The 18,475-nt window shown below is 36.2% G+C and overlaps 2 protein-coding genes across 2 annotated transcripts; both read left to right on the plus strand.

Annotated features, from left to right (window-relative positions):
• The first annotated feature begins 1,803 nt into the window (after positions 1–1,803).
• Positions 1,804–4,638, plus strand: LOC122052793 (pentatricopeptide repeat-containing protein At3g22150, chloroplastic-like). Its single transcript, XM_042614499.1, has one exon. It carries the CDS (start codon positions 1,897–1,899, stop codon positions 4,438–4,440), a length of 2,544 nt encoding a protein of 847 aa, XP_042470433.1. The 5' UTR covers positions 1,804–1,896; the 3' UTR covers positions 4,441–4,638.
• A 1,770-nt stretch (positions 4,639–6,408) lies between these two features.
• LOC122052794 (conserved oligomeric Golgi complex subunit 6-like) lies at positions 6,409–18,263 on the plus strand. The gene is made up of 12 exons (XM_042614500.1): positions 6,409–6,569; positions 6,730–6,981; positions 7,055–7,107; positions 8,032–8,179; positions 8,265–8,372; positions 10,646–10,713; positions 11,124–11,247; positions 11,314–11,460; positions 11,639–11,902; positions 11,974–12,258; positions 14,294–14,437; positions 17,459–18,263. The coding sequence occupies exons 2-12, from the start codon at positions 6,763–6,765 to the stop codon at positions 17,972–17,974; spliced, it is 2,076 nt and encodes a 691-aa protein (XP_042470434.1). The 5' UTR covers positions 6,409–6,569; positions 6,730–6,762; the 3' UTR covers positions 17,975–18,263.
• The last annotated feature ends 212 nt before the right edge of the window (positions 18,264–18,475 follow it).

Here is an 18,475-nt window from a genome sequence, read left to right on the forward strand (position 1 = left end):
TATGAATGATAGTAGTTAAGAATCAAGTGTCATCTTGCTTTTTTCATATCCAAAACTCTTTAAATTGCTTCTTAATATAGAGATCAGCAAACCTGAAGTTGTGCTAAAAAAATCCTCACTATTGATTTCTGAAAAACGAAACAAGCACAAACTGCTACACTTAGTGGTTCATCACTAATAAATCAGAAGCAAAATCATTATTTTCATTTGAAAAGGCATAGTAGAGACAGTAGACAAGAAAATTGATGAGCTCAAGTGCCCAAGTAGAGAGAAATTGATCAATGTACAGAATGCCACACAAATTAAATAGCAGGTACGTATAATGGCATTTGGAGAGAATTCTAATGAGATTAGCATATAAGAAAAGCACAAACATAACGAAACCTATGTATGGATATAAATTACACAACAGAGATTATTATGTACGTTAACGTAAGGGGAACAAATGGAAGAATTAATTTTAAATACAAAATACTTTCTGCTTGTATTGTTATCATCTTTACAACCTAACTCCCCAGAAAAAAAACCACTAGGTTGAGCTAACATGTGATCAATCTTTGAGCTCTTGGTGAGCCTTATAGTCTCAATAGCAGATGAAGCTACCACTGGAAGGAAGGGAAACTGCAAAAGGCCATCACAACGATCTTTATAACCACCAATTATTGCAGATGGAAGCATGGGAGGAAATTGCACCAAACTGTCAGCGCAGCAATTTCCTCTCCAAGAACAAGAATCTTTGTGGCCAGCATCAAGTTGTTCAGCAAATGTTTCCACAGCCTGGTCAACTAGTACAAAGAAAATATATATGAAGTTGAAAGGATCATGCAGTATACAAGAGAGTTTAGATGTAGGCTCAACGTGGAAAACTGATAGAAACTACCATTCTTCTGTGCAATAAAAGCAAAAGTTTAAGACATCAAGACAAGTCAAAACAAAAATGCTAATATCAGACACTATTTTGTTACATGCTCAAATCCAGTGTAAATCATTCTATAATAAACCAAACCAAATGAAAATAAGTGGAAATCAGACAATATTAAAAAACCAAAGTAAAAGAATATTTAGAACGATAAAAGAGATAGTAGTCAATATGAGTAGATATTATGAAATTTTAATAAATTTTTTTTCTGAAAAATACCTTTTGTAGAAGTCCAAGATGCATTGAAGCATTTTGGGATAGAAAAATACAATTGTCTGGAAAAGTTCAATCACATCTTGAAATTGAACAAAGAATTAAAGCATTGATAGACACAGTGTATAAAAATATAAGATTCAATCCAAAACAAACACAAACATACTGTATTGACAAAGATCTATTAGGCATAGATCACAAAACTTAATGGGAATATAAAGGTTGAAGAATATTGGGATAATGTAGTGCTCTCCTAGGAGATGGTTTGTGCAGCTATGCAAAGATGAATGTAGTGCTCTGCTAGACATTTGAATGAAACACTATGATCATGCATCCAGTGTAAGCAAACAGTTAATAAACAAGCAAATGGAAAAATATCTTATTTTTCGTAATGAATTCCAAATCTAGAAACATAATCGCTATACTTTTCCTCACTTACAATCTGACCCGTGATGTATTTGAACAATGAAACCAGATCCTAGGGAGAAATGAAATTTTGTTATATACATGAGCATTAGTGTTAATTTTTTTAGGATTTAGAATTTAAAATTTAGAGTTTAGCAATTAGGATATAATATTTATGGAAAGTAAATTTGAGTTTAATAATAATAATAATAATAATCACGCAGTCTGTCTCAAGAAATCTCCATTATAACGTCGTCGTCCTCGCATGGATAAAATTTTCAGCCTCTCCCTTTGTCGCCCGTAGATCACAAACGCATAAAAAGAAATATGAACGGAAGGAGAAGACCAAACCTTACCTCATGTCCGCGCCCCACCCTCCTCTCCACCGCGCCACCCTCCGCCTCCCTGCTACTACGCCTCCTCCGAGGAAGCAGTCGCCGCCCAACTACCACCACACCTTCCTTCGACGAACACAATCACAACAACTTCATCATCAACAGCAACCACAAGATCCTGGGCCTCCTCATGGGCACCCGCAACAAACGAAGAAAACCACTCTCCGGTCCCGGCTGAGCCAGCTCTGTAAGGATGGCCGCCTTGACGCTGCCCGCCGCCTTCTCTTCGATTCCCTCTCCCACCCCGCCGCCTCGCCCACCCTTCTTTGGAACACCCTCATCATCGGCTACGTCTGCAACGCCCTACCCCTTGAGGCCCTTCGCCTCTACGCCCTCATGAACTCTCCCTCTGACGCCTACACCTACTCCTCTGCCCTCAAGGCCTGCGCCGACGCCAGGCAGCTCCGTCTCGGCAAATCCATCCACTGCCGCATCGTCCGTCTCCACTCGGCGCCTCCGAGGAACCGGGTTCTCAACAACTCCCTCCTTAACATGTACGCCTGCGCCATGGACCCTGAAACATCGCGTGTCGACGCCGTTCGCCTCGTGTTCGACAGAATGCCGAATCGCAATGTCGTCGCTTGGAATACACTGATCGCATGGTACGTCCGTCGCCGGTGCTCTGACGAGGCGTTAGCGCTCCTGAAGCTGATGCTTGAGGTCCGAATCCGACCGACACCTGTCACTTTTGTCAACGTCTTCCCGGCTGTTTCTGCAATTGGGGAAATCAAGATCTGTGATGTACTTTACGGTCTGCTTGTCAAGTGCGGCCATGGCCATCTCAATGATCCATTTGTGGCTAGCGCTGCTATCTTGATGTACTCGGAGCTGTCGGGTATCGAATCAGCAAGGTGGATTTTTGATCAAACAGAGGGTAAAAATACGCAAGTTTGGAACACCATGATCAGTGGGTACGTTCAGAACGGTGACTACAGCAAAGCCCTCGCTCTCCTGGTCGAGATTTTGGAATCAGGCGAGGTGGTTGCTGATACGGTGACCTTTCTCTCCTCTCTAATTGCGGTCTCTCAGATGCAAGATCTCCAGTTGGGACAACAAATCCACGCCTATCTGATCAAAGAGAATCCCGGAAAGGTGCTACCTTTGGTGCTCAGCAATGCTCTCGTAGTCATGTATTCGAGATGCGGAGAAGTTCAATTAGCATTCGAAGTGTTTGAGCAAATGCCCGAGAGAGATGTCGTCACATGGAACACTATTGTCTCTGCTTTGGTGCAGAATGATCTGAACTTGGAGGGTGTGCTACTGGTGTACGAGATGCAGAAACAGGGTTTTGTTGTGGATTCGGTGACCGCTGTGGCTCTGCTTTCAGCAGCATCCAATCTGGGAAGCTTTTCAATAGGAAAGGAGATGCATGGATTCCTCATCAGGCACAATATTCAGTTCGATGGCATGGAGAGTTACCTGATCGACATGTACGCGAAGTCTGGCTCTGTTGAGATTGCATGCCGTCTGTTCAACAGTGAGAGATCTTATAATCGAGATAAAGTTACCTGGAATGCCATGATTGCTGGGTACACACAGAATGGGCAGAGCGAAGAAGCCATAGCAGTGTTTAGAAATATGCTTCAAGATTCCCAAATTCCAAATGCTGTGACGCTTACTTCAATCCTTCCATCTTGTAGCCCGGTTGGAGTTGGAGGAATCCAAGCTGGAAAAGAGATCCATGGATTTGCCATTAGATATTGTCTTGATGACAATGTATTTGTTGCCACAGCACTAATAGACATGTACTCCAGATGTGGTGAGATATGTACTGCCGAGAGAATATTTGATGGCATGGGCAACAAAAACACTGTCACTTACACTACCATGTTGTCGGCATTTGGCCAACATGGGCTCGGAGAGAAATCTTTGGCTCTGTTCCAGTTGATGAAAGAATTAGGAGTAAAGCCTGACGCAGTCACCTTTGTGGCACTCATTTCAGCCTGTAGTTACTCTGGATTGATTGAGGAAGGTCTCGCGGTGTTTGAATCAATGAAGGATTTTGGCATTGCAGCAACTACAGAACATCATGGCTGTGTTGTTGATTTGCTGGGCAGAGCAGGAAGAGTGGAGGAAGCATATGATTTTGCCAAAGGATTAGGCGAATCTGGAAAATTCACAGGAATCTGGGGCTCTCTGCTTGCTGCATGTAGGGTTCATGGCAAGTTTGAGTTGGGCGAGTTAGTAGCCGAGGAACTATTTGAACTGGGAAAGGAGGAAGAACTCGCAGGGTATCATGTTCTTCTATCAAATGTGTATGCTTCTGATAGGAATTGGGAGAGTGCTGATAGGGTGAGGAAAGAGATGAGAGAAAGAGGAATGAGGAAGGAACCAGGGTCTAGTTGGATTGAGGTTGCAGATTCCATGCACAGGTTCATGTCTAAGGATCAAATGCACCCGGAAAATGATCAAATTTATGGAATGCTTCAAGGCTTGGCACTTGAGATGAAATCTCCTGGTTACAAAATCCCTGAGTTTCACCTTGATGAGATTGGGGATGTTGATTAGTAGCAGAACTAAAATGACTGATGACGATCAGCTAGTTAGCCAGTCACTTGGTTCGAAATCTTTCGCTGCAAAGCATGAGCCATTTCCTGACTTTCTGTTTGTGATACGGGATGATTCCAAGTATTCAATTCCTTTTGAGTAATGAGATGGACAGTAATTGTATCAGATAAAGAGATTTCATTGAAAGATATTATTATGGAATATATAAAAAATTGTCATGCGTATAGCTTCTTCGCATCATTCCAAATCCATGATAGATTATTCATCCATATTCTTTGAAATGTGATAGTTTCACTGTGTAAAGTATGTTTATTCTAATTGTTAGTAAACTGCTTAAGTAATCCTTATCATGACCATGAGCTTCTTAATTCAGAGAAGATAGCAAATAGGTAGAGCTTTCGTTTTGGGACTCCAGTGTCTGTCTGCATTGTGTAGGGAACTTGAATGAGACAACACATCCACCGGAAACGAAAGCAATTCCACTAGTATACTCTTTGATCATCTAGATAATCCATAATAAGAAAGTAGATTGAGAATTATATCTCAGTCAAATTCAATTATGCATAGATTTCTTGAGTGATTAGCCAAATGGACTTCTCTTATCATGAGTTGTGTTAATTTTCCATCACCTTTGTAAGACTAGCAAAATATTTAAAGTGTATATGCAACTCTTTCCAGGGTTCAACCATGCATGAGACCATGGGTTGAGTTAATCTAGTCCTCTCGAGACGATTTAATGGTTAGCGCATGAGACATTGTCATCATGAGGTTTGAGATTTGAATATCATTAAATGATAAGCTCATTAGATAAAAGAGTGTATGATAAATCTTTACGGTCAAACACAGTCTATTATAACATGCTCAGTTTATAAAAGCTATTTATTAGGAGTTATAGATGGATAAATCGCATTGAAACTAATTTTCTATTGATTTATATTCTAATTCATTAGAAGAGATAAATTTACATCACTATTTATTCTATGGTATTATTGATAGACTACAAAGTTACCCTTTGTGTAATTTTTTGTTTGTGCGCACAAATTTTTTTTTTTAACTTTTGATAATAAAAAATTGATGCAATTATTATCCATAAATTTCTCAAAATTTTATCTATTTGATGATCAACTTGAAGCAATTATAAAATAATTATTTTATAATATTTTATGGTTATAAGATTTTATATATTTTTTTACTTTATTAATTATATAATATTGTTGCTTATAAGAATGCAAACTAATCTAATCGGGTCAAATAATATAAAAATATTAATAGTTGAGTAAAAAATATATATGATATTTAAATTTTATTTGAAGCTCGAAAATACAAATAATTTTTGCTTGAACTCCATTTGAAATTAAATCCAAGTACTTAATTCAAGTAGAATCAAATTATAATTTGAAAATGGTTTAAATTTAAGTTTAGTTCAAATTATTCAGATCTTAATTTGAACTTATTTAAATTAAAATTATATAAATATTAATTAAATATTAATTAAATATTTTTTAAACCGACTCAAAATATAAACATATTCGATTCATTTTCAAATTATTCAGATCTTAATTTGAACTTATTTAAATTAAAATTATATAAATATTAATTAAATATTAATTAAATATTTTTTAAACCGACTCAAAATATAAACATATTCGATTCATTTTCATTCTAATTATTTATACTAACCTAAGATCTTAGCTCAGCCATAAGATCTATATCTACATTATGTTAAACACAATTGAAATAAGATAAAAACGTTGATTGATAAACACAATCGAATATCTACATTATATTCGAGGTCGATTGATAAATAAAAAAAAACGTTGATGCAACAGAGCTGAACCCTATGAGAAATCAGCTGTGACGATGTAGCCAAACAACTATGACATTCAAGATCTGGTCGTTGATTATGAAAGACATCTACTGCCGTACGATGGATGAGTGAATATATCTGATCCATTAATTCAGATCCAGCGAACATGGCTGTGCGTAAGAAGGGGGGTCTCTAGTGTTTTCAGTCTCCGATGAAGCGATTGAGCGCGAGATCCCGTCCGTGAGGCCGTCGCTGAGTGGAAGCCGGCTATACCACGGTGGGTGCGAGGTCCAAGAAACTTCATCCTTCTTTCTTTGCGGAGGTAACAGACTCCTTTCGATGCCGAGATTGTGTTTCCTTTGTCTTCAAATCTAAATTTAAGCAGCGCGTATGAGAAATAATCTTCTGTTGGAATCATGAGGTCTAATGGAGTTCTCTCCTTTCTCTCTTGGACGATGCATGTCGATGGTGTTCTTCATCAGGAAGAAAAGCGAGTTTTTTATTGGGTGTTTTCTATGGCGGTGACGGCGTTGGCGCCCGGATTATCCAGGAAGCTGAGGAAGGTGTTGGAGACGCGGACGGACAGCCCTGATCTGTTGTCTTCTTTGGGAACCCTTTCCACATTCTATTCCGACAACACTCCGCAGGCCCGGCGTAACCTCAAATCTTCCATTGAGCAGCGCGCCCTTGCCATCAACCATCAATTCCTTGATGCCTCCTTTGCCGCCCAACAGGTCTCTCTGTCTTTCACTCTCTCAATTTATATTTTATTCATTGAAATCTATAAAAATGCGATCCTTTGATCAGGCGCTGGATAGAGTGGAGGAGGAGATCAATGCTTTGGCTGGTTGCTGCGACCAGTAAGTCTTTGTCAAAATAGGAAGAAACAGAGAAAATGATGAACTGTTACATGGTTCTATTCCATCCTCAATTCAGTAGAGGCGTATGATCCAGTAAAATCTGACTCTTGCATCTTGTTATTTACCCAAGATGCGATGCCCCCCTGGGAGTATAATTGATCGGGATGATCTCACACTGGCATATCGATTGCTTATTTTGACAGATCATCACTTGCCCTCTCCTAGCAACTTGCCTGCATATAGTCCAGAGTCCACATAGATAGATGTACAGATTTTTCTCACAAATTGTTTCCCTAAGGATTATTAGTATGCAGATTGTGGCTTTTGTTTCCTCTGACAATTTGAATGACAAATCAAACTTAGACTTAGAATAGCTATGAGATCTAGATGGTTGACACGGCCTGGGACTATCTTGCCTTCTTCCTCAGAGTTATTGATTTATAATGTTCATTTTCTCTCTTGACTGAGCAAGAAAGATAAGCTATTTAGATATTGGACTGAAATCCTTCCGGAATAGATGTAGTGGATGATGAAGACCTATCAAGCATCTGATTTCTTCATGAGCTTTTGCTGTTCAAATTTGCCATTCATCTTTGCTCTGTTGATAAATATTGGAAATTAGGATGTCTTTGCCTGATAAAATTTAAATAATCACGAGGGTAATTTTTGATTCATTTATAATTCCTAACTTGCCAAGATTGAACTGCATGAGCTAAAACTTCTTCATATCTTGTGGTTATCAGGACACAAAACTGGGAAAGCTTATTTTACTGTGGTATTCTTGCTGCTCGATCTGCCTATATTGACTCTAGTGGAGCTCATTTATTTATCTAAGTTGATGCTGCTTAAGCATTACTAGGCTGCTTTTTGATTTTCTATATTTTATTCCAATACAACTATTTTGCTGGGTCTTTAATCATACAGGATTGGAAAGGCATTGAGCAGTTGCAGTGCTAGCACAGGGGATATCATAAGTACCACAGAGAGGCTAAAACAAGAACTTGAGGTTACCACTCAAAGGCAAGAAATTGTGTCATGCTTCCTACATGATTACCAGCTTTCTAGTGATGAGGTAACTAAATAAGCTATAATAACATGGTATTTCACTTTATAAAATTATATGCTGGTTATGCAAATTTTCTTGATCCATGACATAGATAAATGCTCTGAGGGAAGAAGAACTTGGTGAGAGTTTCTTCAAGGCTCTAGCACATGTTCAGGAAATTCATGCCAACTGCAAGATATTGCTAAGAACACATCACCAGGTAGGATTAATTGTTATTTTGTGGTTGTTCAAGTGCAATTATGATTTCCGAATTTCTGCATTAGTCACTTCACTTGTCTACTTTATTGGAGACTAATGACTTTTATTGATTGATTTTAACGTTCTTTGTTTTGATTTCTTTGGGTTGAACATCATGGGAGGAAACAAGCGGTTACTGAGGCTTAAGGATTGAGTATCATTGTTCCCTATGTATTTTCATGTGTCCATTGCTATCTTACCTTATTAATCATCAGAATTCATCAAGTCTGTATGTTTATAATCCGTAATGGCAGGTTTAGCTAGATTGTATGTCTTCTCAGGAAATAATTCTGTAGCTACACAGAAAAACTCATCTATATGCATTTTTATTTTTTGATTTATAAGTTAAAGTAAGGCTGCATACAATAGACCCATATGGTCTGACCCCTTCTCGGGACCCTCATTGGCGGGAACTTCGTGCATTGGGCTATCCCTTTTTAAGTTAAAGTAATTACTGTTTGTTCATTTAGTCATCTCGACAATCATAATTGTTTTAATATGTGATGTTAATGTGACTTACAATTGAGTCACTAATAATGTCACTCTTGCCAATAATTTTTTGTATTAGTATCAACCAATTGTGCATCTATATTTTTATGATTGCCTACTATTTACATTGCTTATGTGACTCATGGAATTTTTATGTATTTAAAAGTAATGTTCAATAGGTGTTCATCTATTAGATCGGATTTAAGTGTTTTTTTTTTAAAAGTTGGTAAACTTTTCATAGGTTTTGATATGTTATTAAAAAGTGTGTTGTAGTGTACAATCAATATCCTTCATATTGTAGCAAAAGGCGATTACGCTCATCCTAGGCGCCCCTCAAAGCCCGCCCCCAGGTTATGTGAAGGGAGGTAAATCACGGGGTCAACTTATGTGCTTCATAGCACATATGTCTGGGCATATCATGTCCAAGTTTAAAATAAATGCAAAAATTATTTATATACATTAATGCTGAACAATTATAATAAAATTTTCTAATAAACCTATCAAATCAATAATTGATGTAAAAAATACACATAATCATACCGTGTAAAACATATAAGCTATAACAATCTATATTATTTAACTACATAGAACAATCATGTAAGTAACGTGGATATAATTGAACACTTGCAAAACTTAAAATGATACTTGCAAGTTATCATACCAAAAACTAAGCAAGTATTACAAATTACAAGTAATCCTCTAAGGGGCAAAATCATTGCAGCCCATATTATTTGAGAACTGCTCAAGGCACATGTGAAATGAGTTTTTTATTTGTTTTAGTTCAATCCAAACTGGCTTGAGTGAATCACAATTTGATTTTTGAATGCCCATATGTTCTTCACATAGATCACTTGATCTTGCCTAAACCCAACCACATACGGGAGATCACATGTGCTACATGTGATGGGATCCTTTATTGCATATGCTAGGCATACGCGGTCACCTAGGTTGTCTTTTAAAACTTTGGCTTGATAAATTTTACTATAAACATGCTTTAGTCAATATTTGGTTCAAGTCAGACTTTTTATATCAAACCTTGATAACCAACTCAAATATAAAGCCCCAAAATTTAAAACACAAGACATGAATCAACCCGAGAACTTGAATTGTCAACGTGGGCCAGGGGGTTTCAAGAAAGTTGGACATTTTCATAAAGTATTATAACATGTAATAACAAGCACAACTAACTATTATTTTCCTTGCTGGCTTTCTTTTTTATATCATGCACCTGTTTTTTTCATATACCTATATTTGAGCTGCATAAGAGTTGTAAAATTGATATAGTCCTTTGCAATAACTTTTGTGAACAAAGGACTAGAATATATGCCTTGTTATGGCTTACAGAACAATAAAAATATTAATTTGTTCGACATTCTTTTTTTACAATTATATAAAAAGATTTACCAAAGATATTATATCATTGTTAATAGAAACAGTGAACTTAGATGATGCGGACAGGTAACATAAAAAATAGTTATGTTGAGTTGATTTTTAATTACATTTTTTTTCACAAAAATAAAAAAGAATTGAATAGCAGTCCTGCAATGACTTTGGGATTAAAGTTCTCAAAAAAGTAAAAGGTGATTTTGATTCTTTATTGAAGAGCAATTTAAACCAGATTCAACCAACATAACAATCATTGTTAATCTATCATCGCTTATAATCTTCGGGACTGAATGGCAACTCCTCTTGATATCTTTTTCTTCTTTATCTGAATTAGAACTAAATGGATTAAATTGTAAGCAGCGTGCTGGGTTGGAGCTAATGGATGTGATGTCGGTTTACCAAGAAGGAGCCTATGAGAGACTGTGCAGGTGATAACCTTTCTGATTGCCAATATTATATTTAAATCTGCACTATTTCTTTTTTACTACGTACCCTACTACATGTTCACATGTAGAAATTGATGAAGGCAATGCCTTGAAGGATGTTAGGGTTACCATGGGCTGTCTTTATAAATGTAATGCTAGGAATTGAAGAATATGGCTAGCATAGTTTGCATGTACTCGAAACACAGGAGTGTAATCATTATTATTCTAAATATTCTCAGGACTTTATTTAAATGAAAGTTAAAAGGTTGATAGGGTCTAAGACATTTTTTTTCAATGGATAAAATGGTAAAAGGTGTTAAAGATCAATTCTTATTTAAGATATAAAAAATTGGAAGCAAAAATTACATTAGCTAGCGGAAAATATACTTATTTATTTATGTTGCTCTCTGCAGGTGGGTTCAAGCTGAGTGTAAGAAATTAGGCGATAATGACAACCCTGAAGTCAGCAATCTTTTAAAGATGGCAGTATGTTGTCTCAAGGAAAGGCCTGTTCTTTTCAAGTACTGTGCAGAAGAGGTGTGAGCTTGTATTTTGACTTATTCCTTATTTATTATGCTCCTAGTCTAATTGATTTAAGTCTAGATTGCAAATATGCGGCACCATGCACTTTTTAGACGATTTATAAGTGCACTTACACGAGGAGGACCTGGAACGCTTCCAAGACCTATTGAAGTGCATGCTCATGATCCCTTGCGTTATGTTGGTGACATGTTAGGATGGCTTCATCAGGTCTGGACTTTTTATAAGTATCTCCATATATTTGTAGACAACCAATTTTGTATATTTATAAATTTCGCTATTGAATATATGTGGGCTAGATACACTATTTTAATGACTATCATATGATGGTTAACAGATTTTAAGGATGATTTTTTTCCTAAGATTCTGCTACATGTCTTATTTCTAGGCTTTGGCTTCTGAAAGAGAACTTGTAATTGCTTTACTCGATCCGGATGCAAATAATGAAACAAACTCTACTATCCGTCACTTATCCAAAAGTTCTGAGGAGAATAATGCTAAATTTGAGCCTGAGATGGTCTTCATTCTGGACAGAATATTTGAAGGTGCCTGTAGACCATTCAAAATCAGAGTAGAGCAAGTTTTGCAGTCTCAGCCTAGCCTTATTATATCCTATAGACTGAGCAATACATTAGAGTTCTACAGTCATACTGTAAGTTGCTAGCCATTTGTTCCATGAATGCCTTGATCAGTTATCAATATTTGATCTTGCTCTTCTTTTAGATTTCGGATTTGCTTGGAAGAGATACAGCTCTCTGCAATACTCTTTGGCTACTCAAGGATGCTGCTCAGCAAACCTTCTTCAACATTCTTAAGAGTCGTGGAGAGAAACTTTTGAGGTACCCTCCACTGGTTGCAGTGGATCTATCCCCACCACCAGCAATGAGAGAAGGGGTTTCCTTGTTGCTTGAACTCATTGATACCTATAACAGCATGATGGTTCCTGCTTCTGGCAAAAAGCCAGATTTTGAACCTGTGATTTCTGCTTTACTTGATCCTATAGTTCAAGTGAGTTTTGACTTCCCTTTTGCAATTTCTTACTGATTGTTATTACTTTCTTTTCCTTACTAGTTGTTAGTTTTTTGTATATCTTTAGTTGGGAATTCTATCTAAGCTAAATGCAACATGAAATTTGTGATTTGATATGAAATTATTGTTCGATTCAAATCAGTTCACAAAAATATTATCTTGGGTAATGAAATGTCATTAATAAATATTCAAGCCCTGCAGTGCCAACTAATTCTGACAAGTCAACAATGATGGGGAGGTAGAAGAAGAAGATGACAAAAAAAATCTTTTGAAATTGAAGTTCCTTGGGAAAATTGCTCTTTCATCCAATCCCTCCCTTGTTTTGAATGATCTTCCATTCATATCCTAACTTTATTCTATGTGATGATAGCCACTTTGAAAATTGAACATTTAAAAACACATCAGCTCCATCCAGCATGTCAGATATGTAATAAATTGTTGGTATTAGGAATCTATATTTGACATAATTCCAAGTGCTCCGCTATCAACATGCAGATGTCAAGATCTTTCTCTGGTGTCGAAAGAGCTAGAACAACATTAGGATTTAAGCTCTCTCTGATGTATCCTTTACATATAAAAATCCATCACTTGCCATTTCAACTCTTCATGCTTCTTTAGACTCATCCGATTGTATGCGCTGTTTGGAAGAATAATAATTGATGTTGAATTTCTCTAAGAGGTGGAAGACCACTAGTAGCTCTTCTGGAATATTGTCATGGAATTCTTCCAAGATGATTTTAACATTTTTGGGAATATCTATAGGCTTTGGGCTTCTTTTGCCATCAAAACATAGACCATTCTATCCCTTTCAGCTTCTTAAACTGTCATAAGACAAAGCATTTCCCTCCGTTCTTTAGTCCTTTGTCGATATCTCTCTAAGATACCCTTCCTCTTCTCCGTCAGACAGTGTTTCTCCGCAGTTCTCATTTTGCAGTGCTCCTTCCTTTTCTCCTTTAATTCCCTTTGGCTCATGTACTCCAATTGCATATGATGACTGTCATTTACTGGAGATTAGAGGGAATTTGAAACTAAGCTTCTGAAGTCTTGGATTTTTATACTATGGATATCATTGCACTTCTTTCTTGGTATCATACTAGAATTGATTGAGCACCCTTTTAACAATTGATTTGAATTTTTTGCCTTATGACTTTATTGATAATTAGTATATACATTGTGCAAATTCCAATCAAATGGTATACTCTGAGAAGTCACTTGTACTTAATACTACAGTTTTTATATGGATGTTCATTTTGTTGAGTGGTATCAAAATTATGAACCTTATACCTTTTCTTGAAAGATATTTACAAATGTAGATTCTTTACACATAAATCCTATAGATGTGGGATTTACTTCTAACCGCTTCAACATTTTTTAGTTACTTGATCATCCATTAATAATAGTGGCAATAAGAGCAGATACACATGTATGCTAGCTTTACTTTAGCTTTTATGCTCTCTTGTCAATAATATGTCAAATGATGATGATTAGGTAGGGCATGCTTGAGGATAACAAATACATGTCAATTTTCTCGCCTTATATGTGTGTATTTATAAATAATTTTTAATAGATATGCAGTATCAGTAGTTCACTTAGGCTGGTATGATCAATGGGCTCTGTCAAGTCAATCATTGAGTTGGCATGCAGTCTGATCTACTGACCTATCAATGCGACTAGCGAACCAGTGGGTCGAATCCTGGCCTGATCGATTTTCATTTTGGTTTTTGTTATCTATGCATACTATATGTTCTTTGTTTTCTTTAATAGCATATCATTTACATGCCAATCTATTAGAGAAAATAGATATTTCATAAATGCAACTTTGACTTGCTGACAATAGTGCAAATGTACTTTGACCATCACTTCGTTATCCTAATTTCAAGCTTCATTGGTTTTCATCGACAATTTTTTTTTTTTTGCAATGTGCTCCCTCCCTATTTCAGGGGAAAGCACTATGATATGAGCTTATTTTCTTTTCTTTAAGATCTTAAGATTTGTTTCTAATTTCTCTGTTTAGATGTGCGAACAAGCAGCAGAAGCACATAAATCTAAAGCACTACATTCAAGGAGAAGTAAAACAAGCTCTGATCTGGGCTCTAGTAGCAGAGATTCTTTGACAATTGATGCAATGCTAAGCAAGAAGTCATCCACCCTGTCACAGGTGAACGTCTGCAAGCTAACTAAATTTTCTTCTTCTAGTGTTCTCCAGCAATTGTTATCCTACTTTGAGTGTGTGTATGTTTCTATCGTCTCTAGGTGCACAAACATCAAAATCTCACACAAATTTTGTGCTAAAATTAATAATGAGCCATTTGTCCCAATTTCTTAGGGTTTAATGGCTATTACTCTAAATAGCTGATGCAGATTTGTTATTTGTGGAAGTATAAATTGCAACAGATGTCTAAATGAATACTTATATTAGTAGACAGGAAAGTCTACAAGTATGAACACTTATTATGAATTTTAGGACAATTTTATTTGAGAACTAGGTAGTTTTGTTTTCTTTTGATACATTGCACTAAATGATAAATTTGGTGACAACTGTCTTTGAATGCCACAACAAAAGAAGCACACTGGCGCATTGCGGAAGCAGATAATTCTAACTTTTGCCATACTTGCATATCTGTGAAGGTCCAAAGCAAGTATTGGAATGGATGATGAACGTGGTTTAGGTTGTCATACCTTATGCAAGATTCAATGAGCACTACGTTCTCTACGTCATCCATGCAGTTTGACGACTTGAGGAATGAGGAGATGCTAGCGTCTTTGCATTGAAGGAAGGAGGAGATCTAATCACCACCTTGAAGGTCTGATCACCACCACCAAGGAGAGGAAGAAAGAGCTAGAGGGAGGTAGGTAGATTAGATCTAGATCTAGATCTAAATGACCACTAGTTGGTGTTTAGGGAATTAACGAGAGCTTATACACTTAGTTACGTCATGAGCCCACTAAACCCAATCAGCCGCTAAGCAATTCTCATGACATCTAGAATCATTTTATGGAATATTCCATCTCTAGAAGGCACCAAAATATTTACTAGAAGATGTCTGTCAGATCCAATATATTATGATCTAATCCAATGCTTGGTGATGAGATTCAATCTCATTGATCTTAAAGCTCTTAGAGAATCAATTAGGATTATATCCACATAATCCTCTAATTAAATCCAAATTGAGAATTCAATTAATTCTTTAATTAATTTCCAATTTAACTCCTCTATCCAATCATGCAAATTAACCTTAAATTTCATATTAGATCTCTCCAATTTAATTTAAACAAATTAAGATTAACCCATCTCAATTAATCAGCATGTCAATAATTAATGATTAATTATCTCTATGTCAATCATAAAACTATTTGCATCCTATGTTCATATTTTGAGCTTGGTGTGTGGCTTTGTAGGCTTCTACAACTAGTAGCAGCGGTGCTTGAATGATCAAACACTTTTGGTGCTACATAAAGACCCCTTTTATCATCTCATGTCACAACATGCCTCTAGGAGTTGGACCAGTACATCCAAATGTTCACTTTAGTTGATACAACTATAATCCACTTAACGGAAGACCAACTTGAGAGCACTTCTCAATTAGATTCCACTATGCATAGATTTGATCTGAGTGATTACTAATTAAATCATGTGATATGTTCTCCCTTTACCAGTTGTGTACATGCAACATAATATTAGTAACATAATCACAAATTACATGGAACCCTTTCAAGGGATCAAACATTAGGTGTATGTTGATCTTTCTAAATGATAAATAGCAACCTGAAGCATAAGGACCAGATATACTGATTTGCATAAGCTCCCATAAACACTAGGTAAACTACCAAATGGGCTCGCATTGCAATCTGTGTAGTAGATAGTTCTCTAACAATCCACCTAGAAGCTAGTCACGTACTGGTTATATTGTGAGGCTGATGTCCCACCTTTTTAATAGCAATGTATATGCTTTAAGATTGTCTCACCATATCTTTTAATCTATCACCGAATCGACAATGCTATAATTTTTTTTATTACAATCTTCTACTTATACAAGATAAGAAGATTGTGAACAAAAGCTTAATTTTAATCATATGTGCAATTGCCATACATTGTGATTCCCTTTCATAATCTCTAGGGCACTATTACTAAAGTTTCTATTAAAGAAAGTTGTGCAAGTTATGGAAGAATTTGATTATGTGCCTACATGAGTGCACTGTAAACTAAAATTGCCAATTTCACTATTTTTTGATATTAGGAACAAACATAGTTGTGATTCATGGCTTATTAGTATATTGCAGGATATTATTTTCAGTTTTAGTGTGTCCTAAGGAGTAATAACAGAAACAAAACTATAGACGTAAAATTATCTTTTATAGACACGTGCGCGCTCGCACACACATATATATCTTCTACTAGACTTCTTTATCTGCTCTATTTAATTGTCATGATAATATATAACATGAATATATAAGATCTGTTCTACTGTTCTTTAGAACACTTTTTTCAGTTTTAGTGTGTTCTGAGTAATAACAGAAACAAAACTATAGACATAAAATTATCTTTTATACATGCGTGCGTGCACACACACATATATATCTTCTACTAGACTTCTTTATCTGCTCCTTTGTTTAATTGTCATGATAATATATAACATGAATATATAACATCTGTTCTGCTGTTCTTTAGAACACTTTTTTGGAGTTTTCAGTTGAACAAATAAATAGCTACTTGATAAGAGGAAGGTTTCTGGGAAAGATAAAAACAAGATGTGACAAAATTTTTTTTGCATCTAGAGATATTTAAATTTAATATTATGCAGACAACAGATCTACCAGATTTATCACTGTATACTAACATGCAAAAACTTCATTCATTGAGGGCCACTGTATCACATTCACAATGCTTCTTTAATCTGGCCTTGCATTCTGAAGCTAAAACCTTTGCATACTAGATATTCTTGCACAAAATTCCCGTGGCTCGTTGGTTGTCAGAATTGTTGTTTACGCCATATAGATAAACTTGCATGAGGTACTGTGGTCTATTTAGAGAATCATTTATGAATCATTTATTGCTTGGTTACAGTGGTGTAATTAAGAATTAATGATTTTCACTGTACCTATTTTATCCTATGTTTTTCAATATTAGTTGTACGTTGATGATAATTACTGTTTGCTGTCATGATTTTTCCTGTCGCAGGATGCTGAAACTTCAACCAAAATCTACCTCATCAATTGCTTTTCCGCTATTCAGCAGCCACTAGTAGGACAGGAAGTGGCTGCAGGTTATGTTAATAAAATAACCTCTGCTATTGAGACTAATGTCAGTATTCTTGTTCAGAAGGAAGTAGATGCCATTCTCTTGAAATGTGGGCTGTTGAGTAAGTTGTCTTACATCCAGAAATTTACTACGGGAGAAAATGTCAGTGAGGCTGGATCATTATCAGAGGTGGAGGAGACTTCACCTTCGGTTCTATCTGAATGCCTGAGGACATTTTTTGAATTGGTTACTGCAAACCAGGGTTTTCTCCCAGAGTATGAACAATTACAATTTCCAAGGCTGCGGTCAGACGCACGTACACGTGTGGCAAGGGCACTAGCAGATGGTTATGAGCTCATCTACAAGGCAGTTATTGATCCCAACAACAACTACCCTGACCCTAGGTCCATGGTGAGACATTCACCTGATCAGATTAGAACCATTTTAGAAATTTGAACATTGGCCTCATCGCATGGCTGTGCTTTACATTTTTTTTTATATGTTCTTTGGTCTTGCTTAGTCGAGCTTTTAAATAATTTTCTTGATCATAGTCTCATGGTGAAATTCCCTACATTAGTTAATGGTTCCTGGACTTGAAAGCACAAAGCACTAGCCGTCCCTTGATCGGGCTTGATGTTGTATCTGTACCTGTGAAGTTTCAACTACTGTACCGTAAGAGTTGTAATAGTCTAAATATTTGATTTTACTGAATATTTTATGGTCTATGTTTCTTGGATTTATTTTATTTTGGGGGGTATCTCATATTTACCATTTTGAATATATAAAATGCATAGATGCCATTTTAAAATTTGATATATCATACGGATAATGCTGATTGAGGCACTGCTAAATGAGATTAGCAATATGAATACGAATAAATTGGTGTCAAGTAGCAGCCATCATGTTCTACAAAGTTATTGGAGAACCATTTTTCTTCTGAGTTATATTAATATTCAT

This window comes from Zingiber officinale, chromosome 3A (assembly GCF_018446385.1).
Source record: "Zingiber officinale cultivar Zhangliang chromosome 3A, Zo_v1.1, whole genome shotgun sequence".
Taxonomy (NCBI): domain Eukaryota; kingdom Viridiplantae; phylum Streptophyta; class Magnoliopsida; order Zingiberales; family Zingiberaceae; genus Zingiber; species Zingiber officinale.

Excerpts from the sequence above, each read along its gene's own strand:
- LOC122052794 (XM_042614500.1), top strand. The coding sequence starts at position 6,763 with ATGGCGGTGACGGCGTTGGCGCCCGGATTATCCAGGAAGCTGAGGAAG. Across the intron at positions 6,982-7,054 it reads CCTCCTTTGCCGCCCAACAG|GCGCTGGATAGAGTGGAGGA; the intron begins GTCTCTCTGTCT and ends TCCTTTGATCAG. Across the intron at positions 11,461-11,638 it reads TGTTAGGATGGCTTCATCAG|GCTTTGGCTTCTGAAAGAGA; the intron begins GTCTGGACTTTT and ends TCTTATTTCTAG.
- LOC122052793 (XM_042614499.1), top strand. The coding sequence starts at position 1,897 with ATGTCCGCGCCCCACCCTCCTCTCCACCGCGCCACCCTCCGCCTCCCT.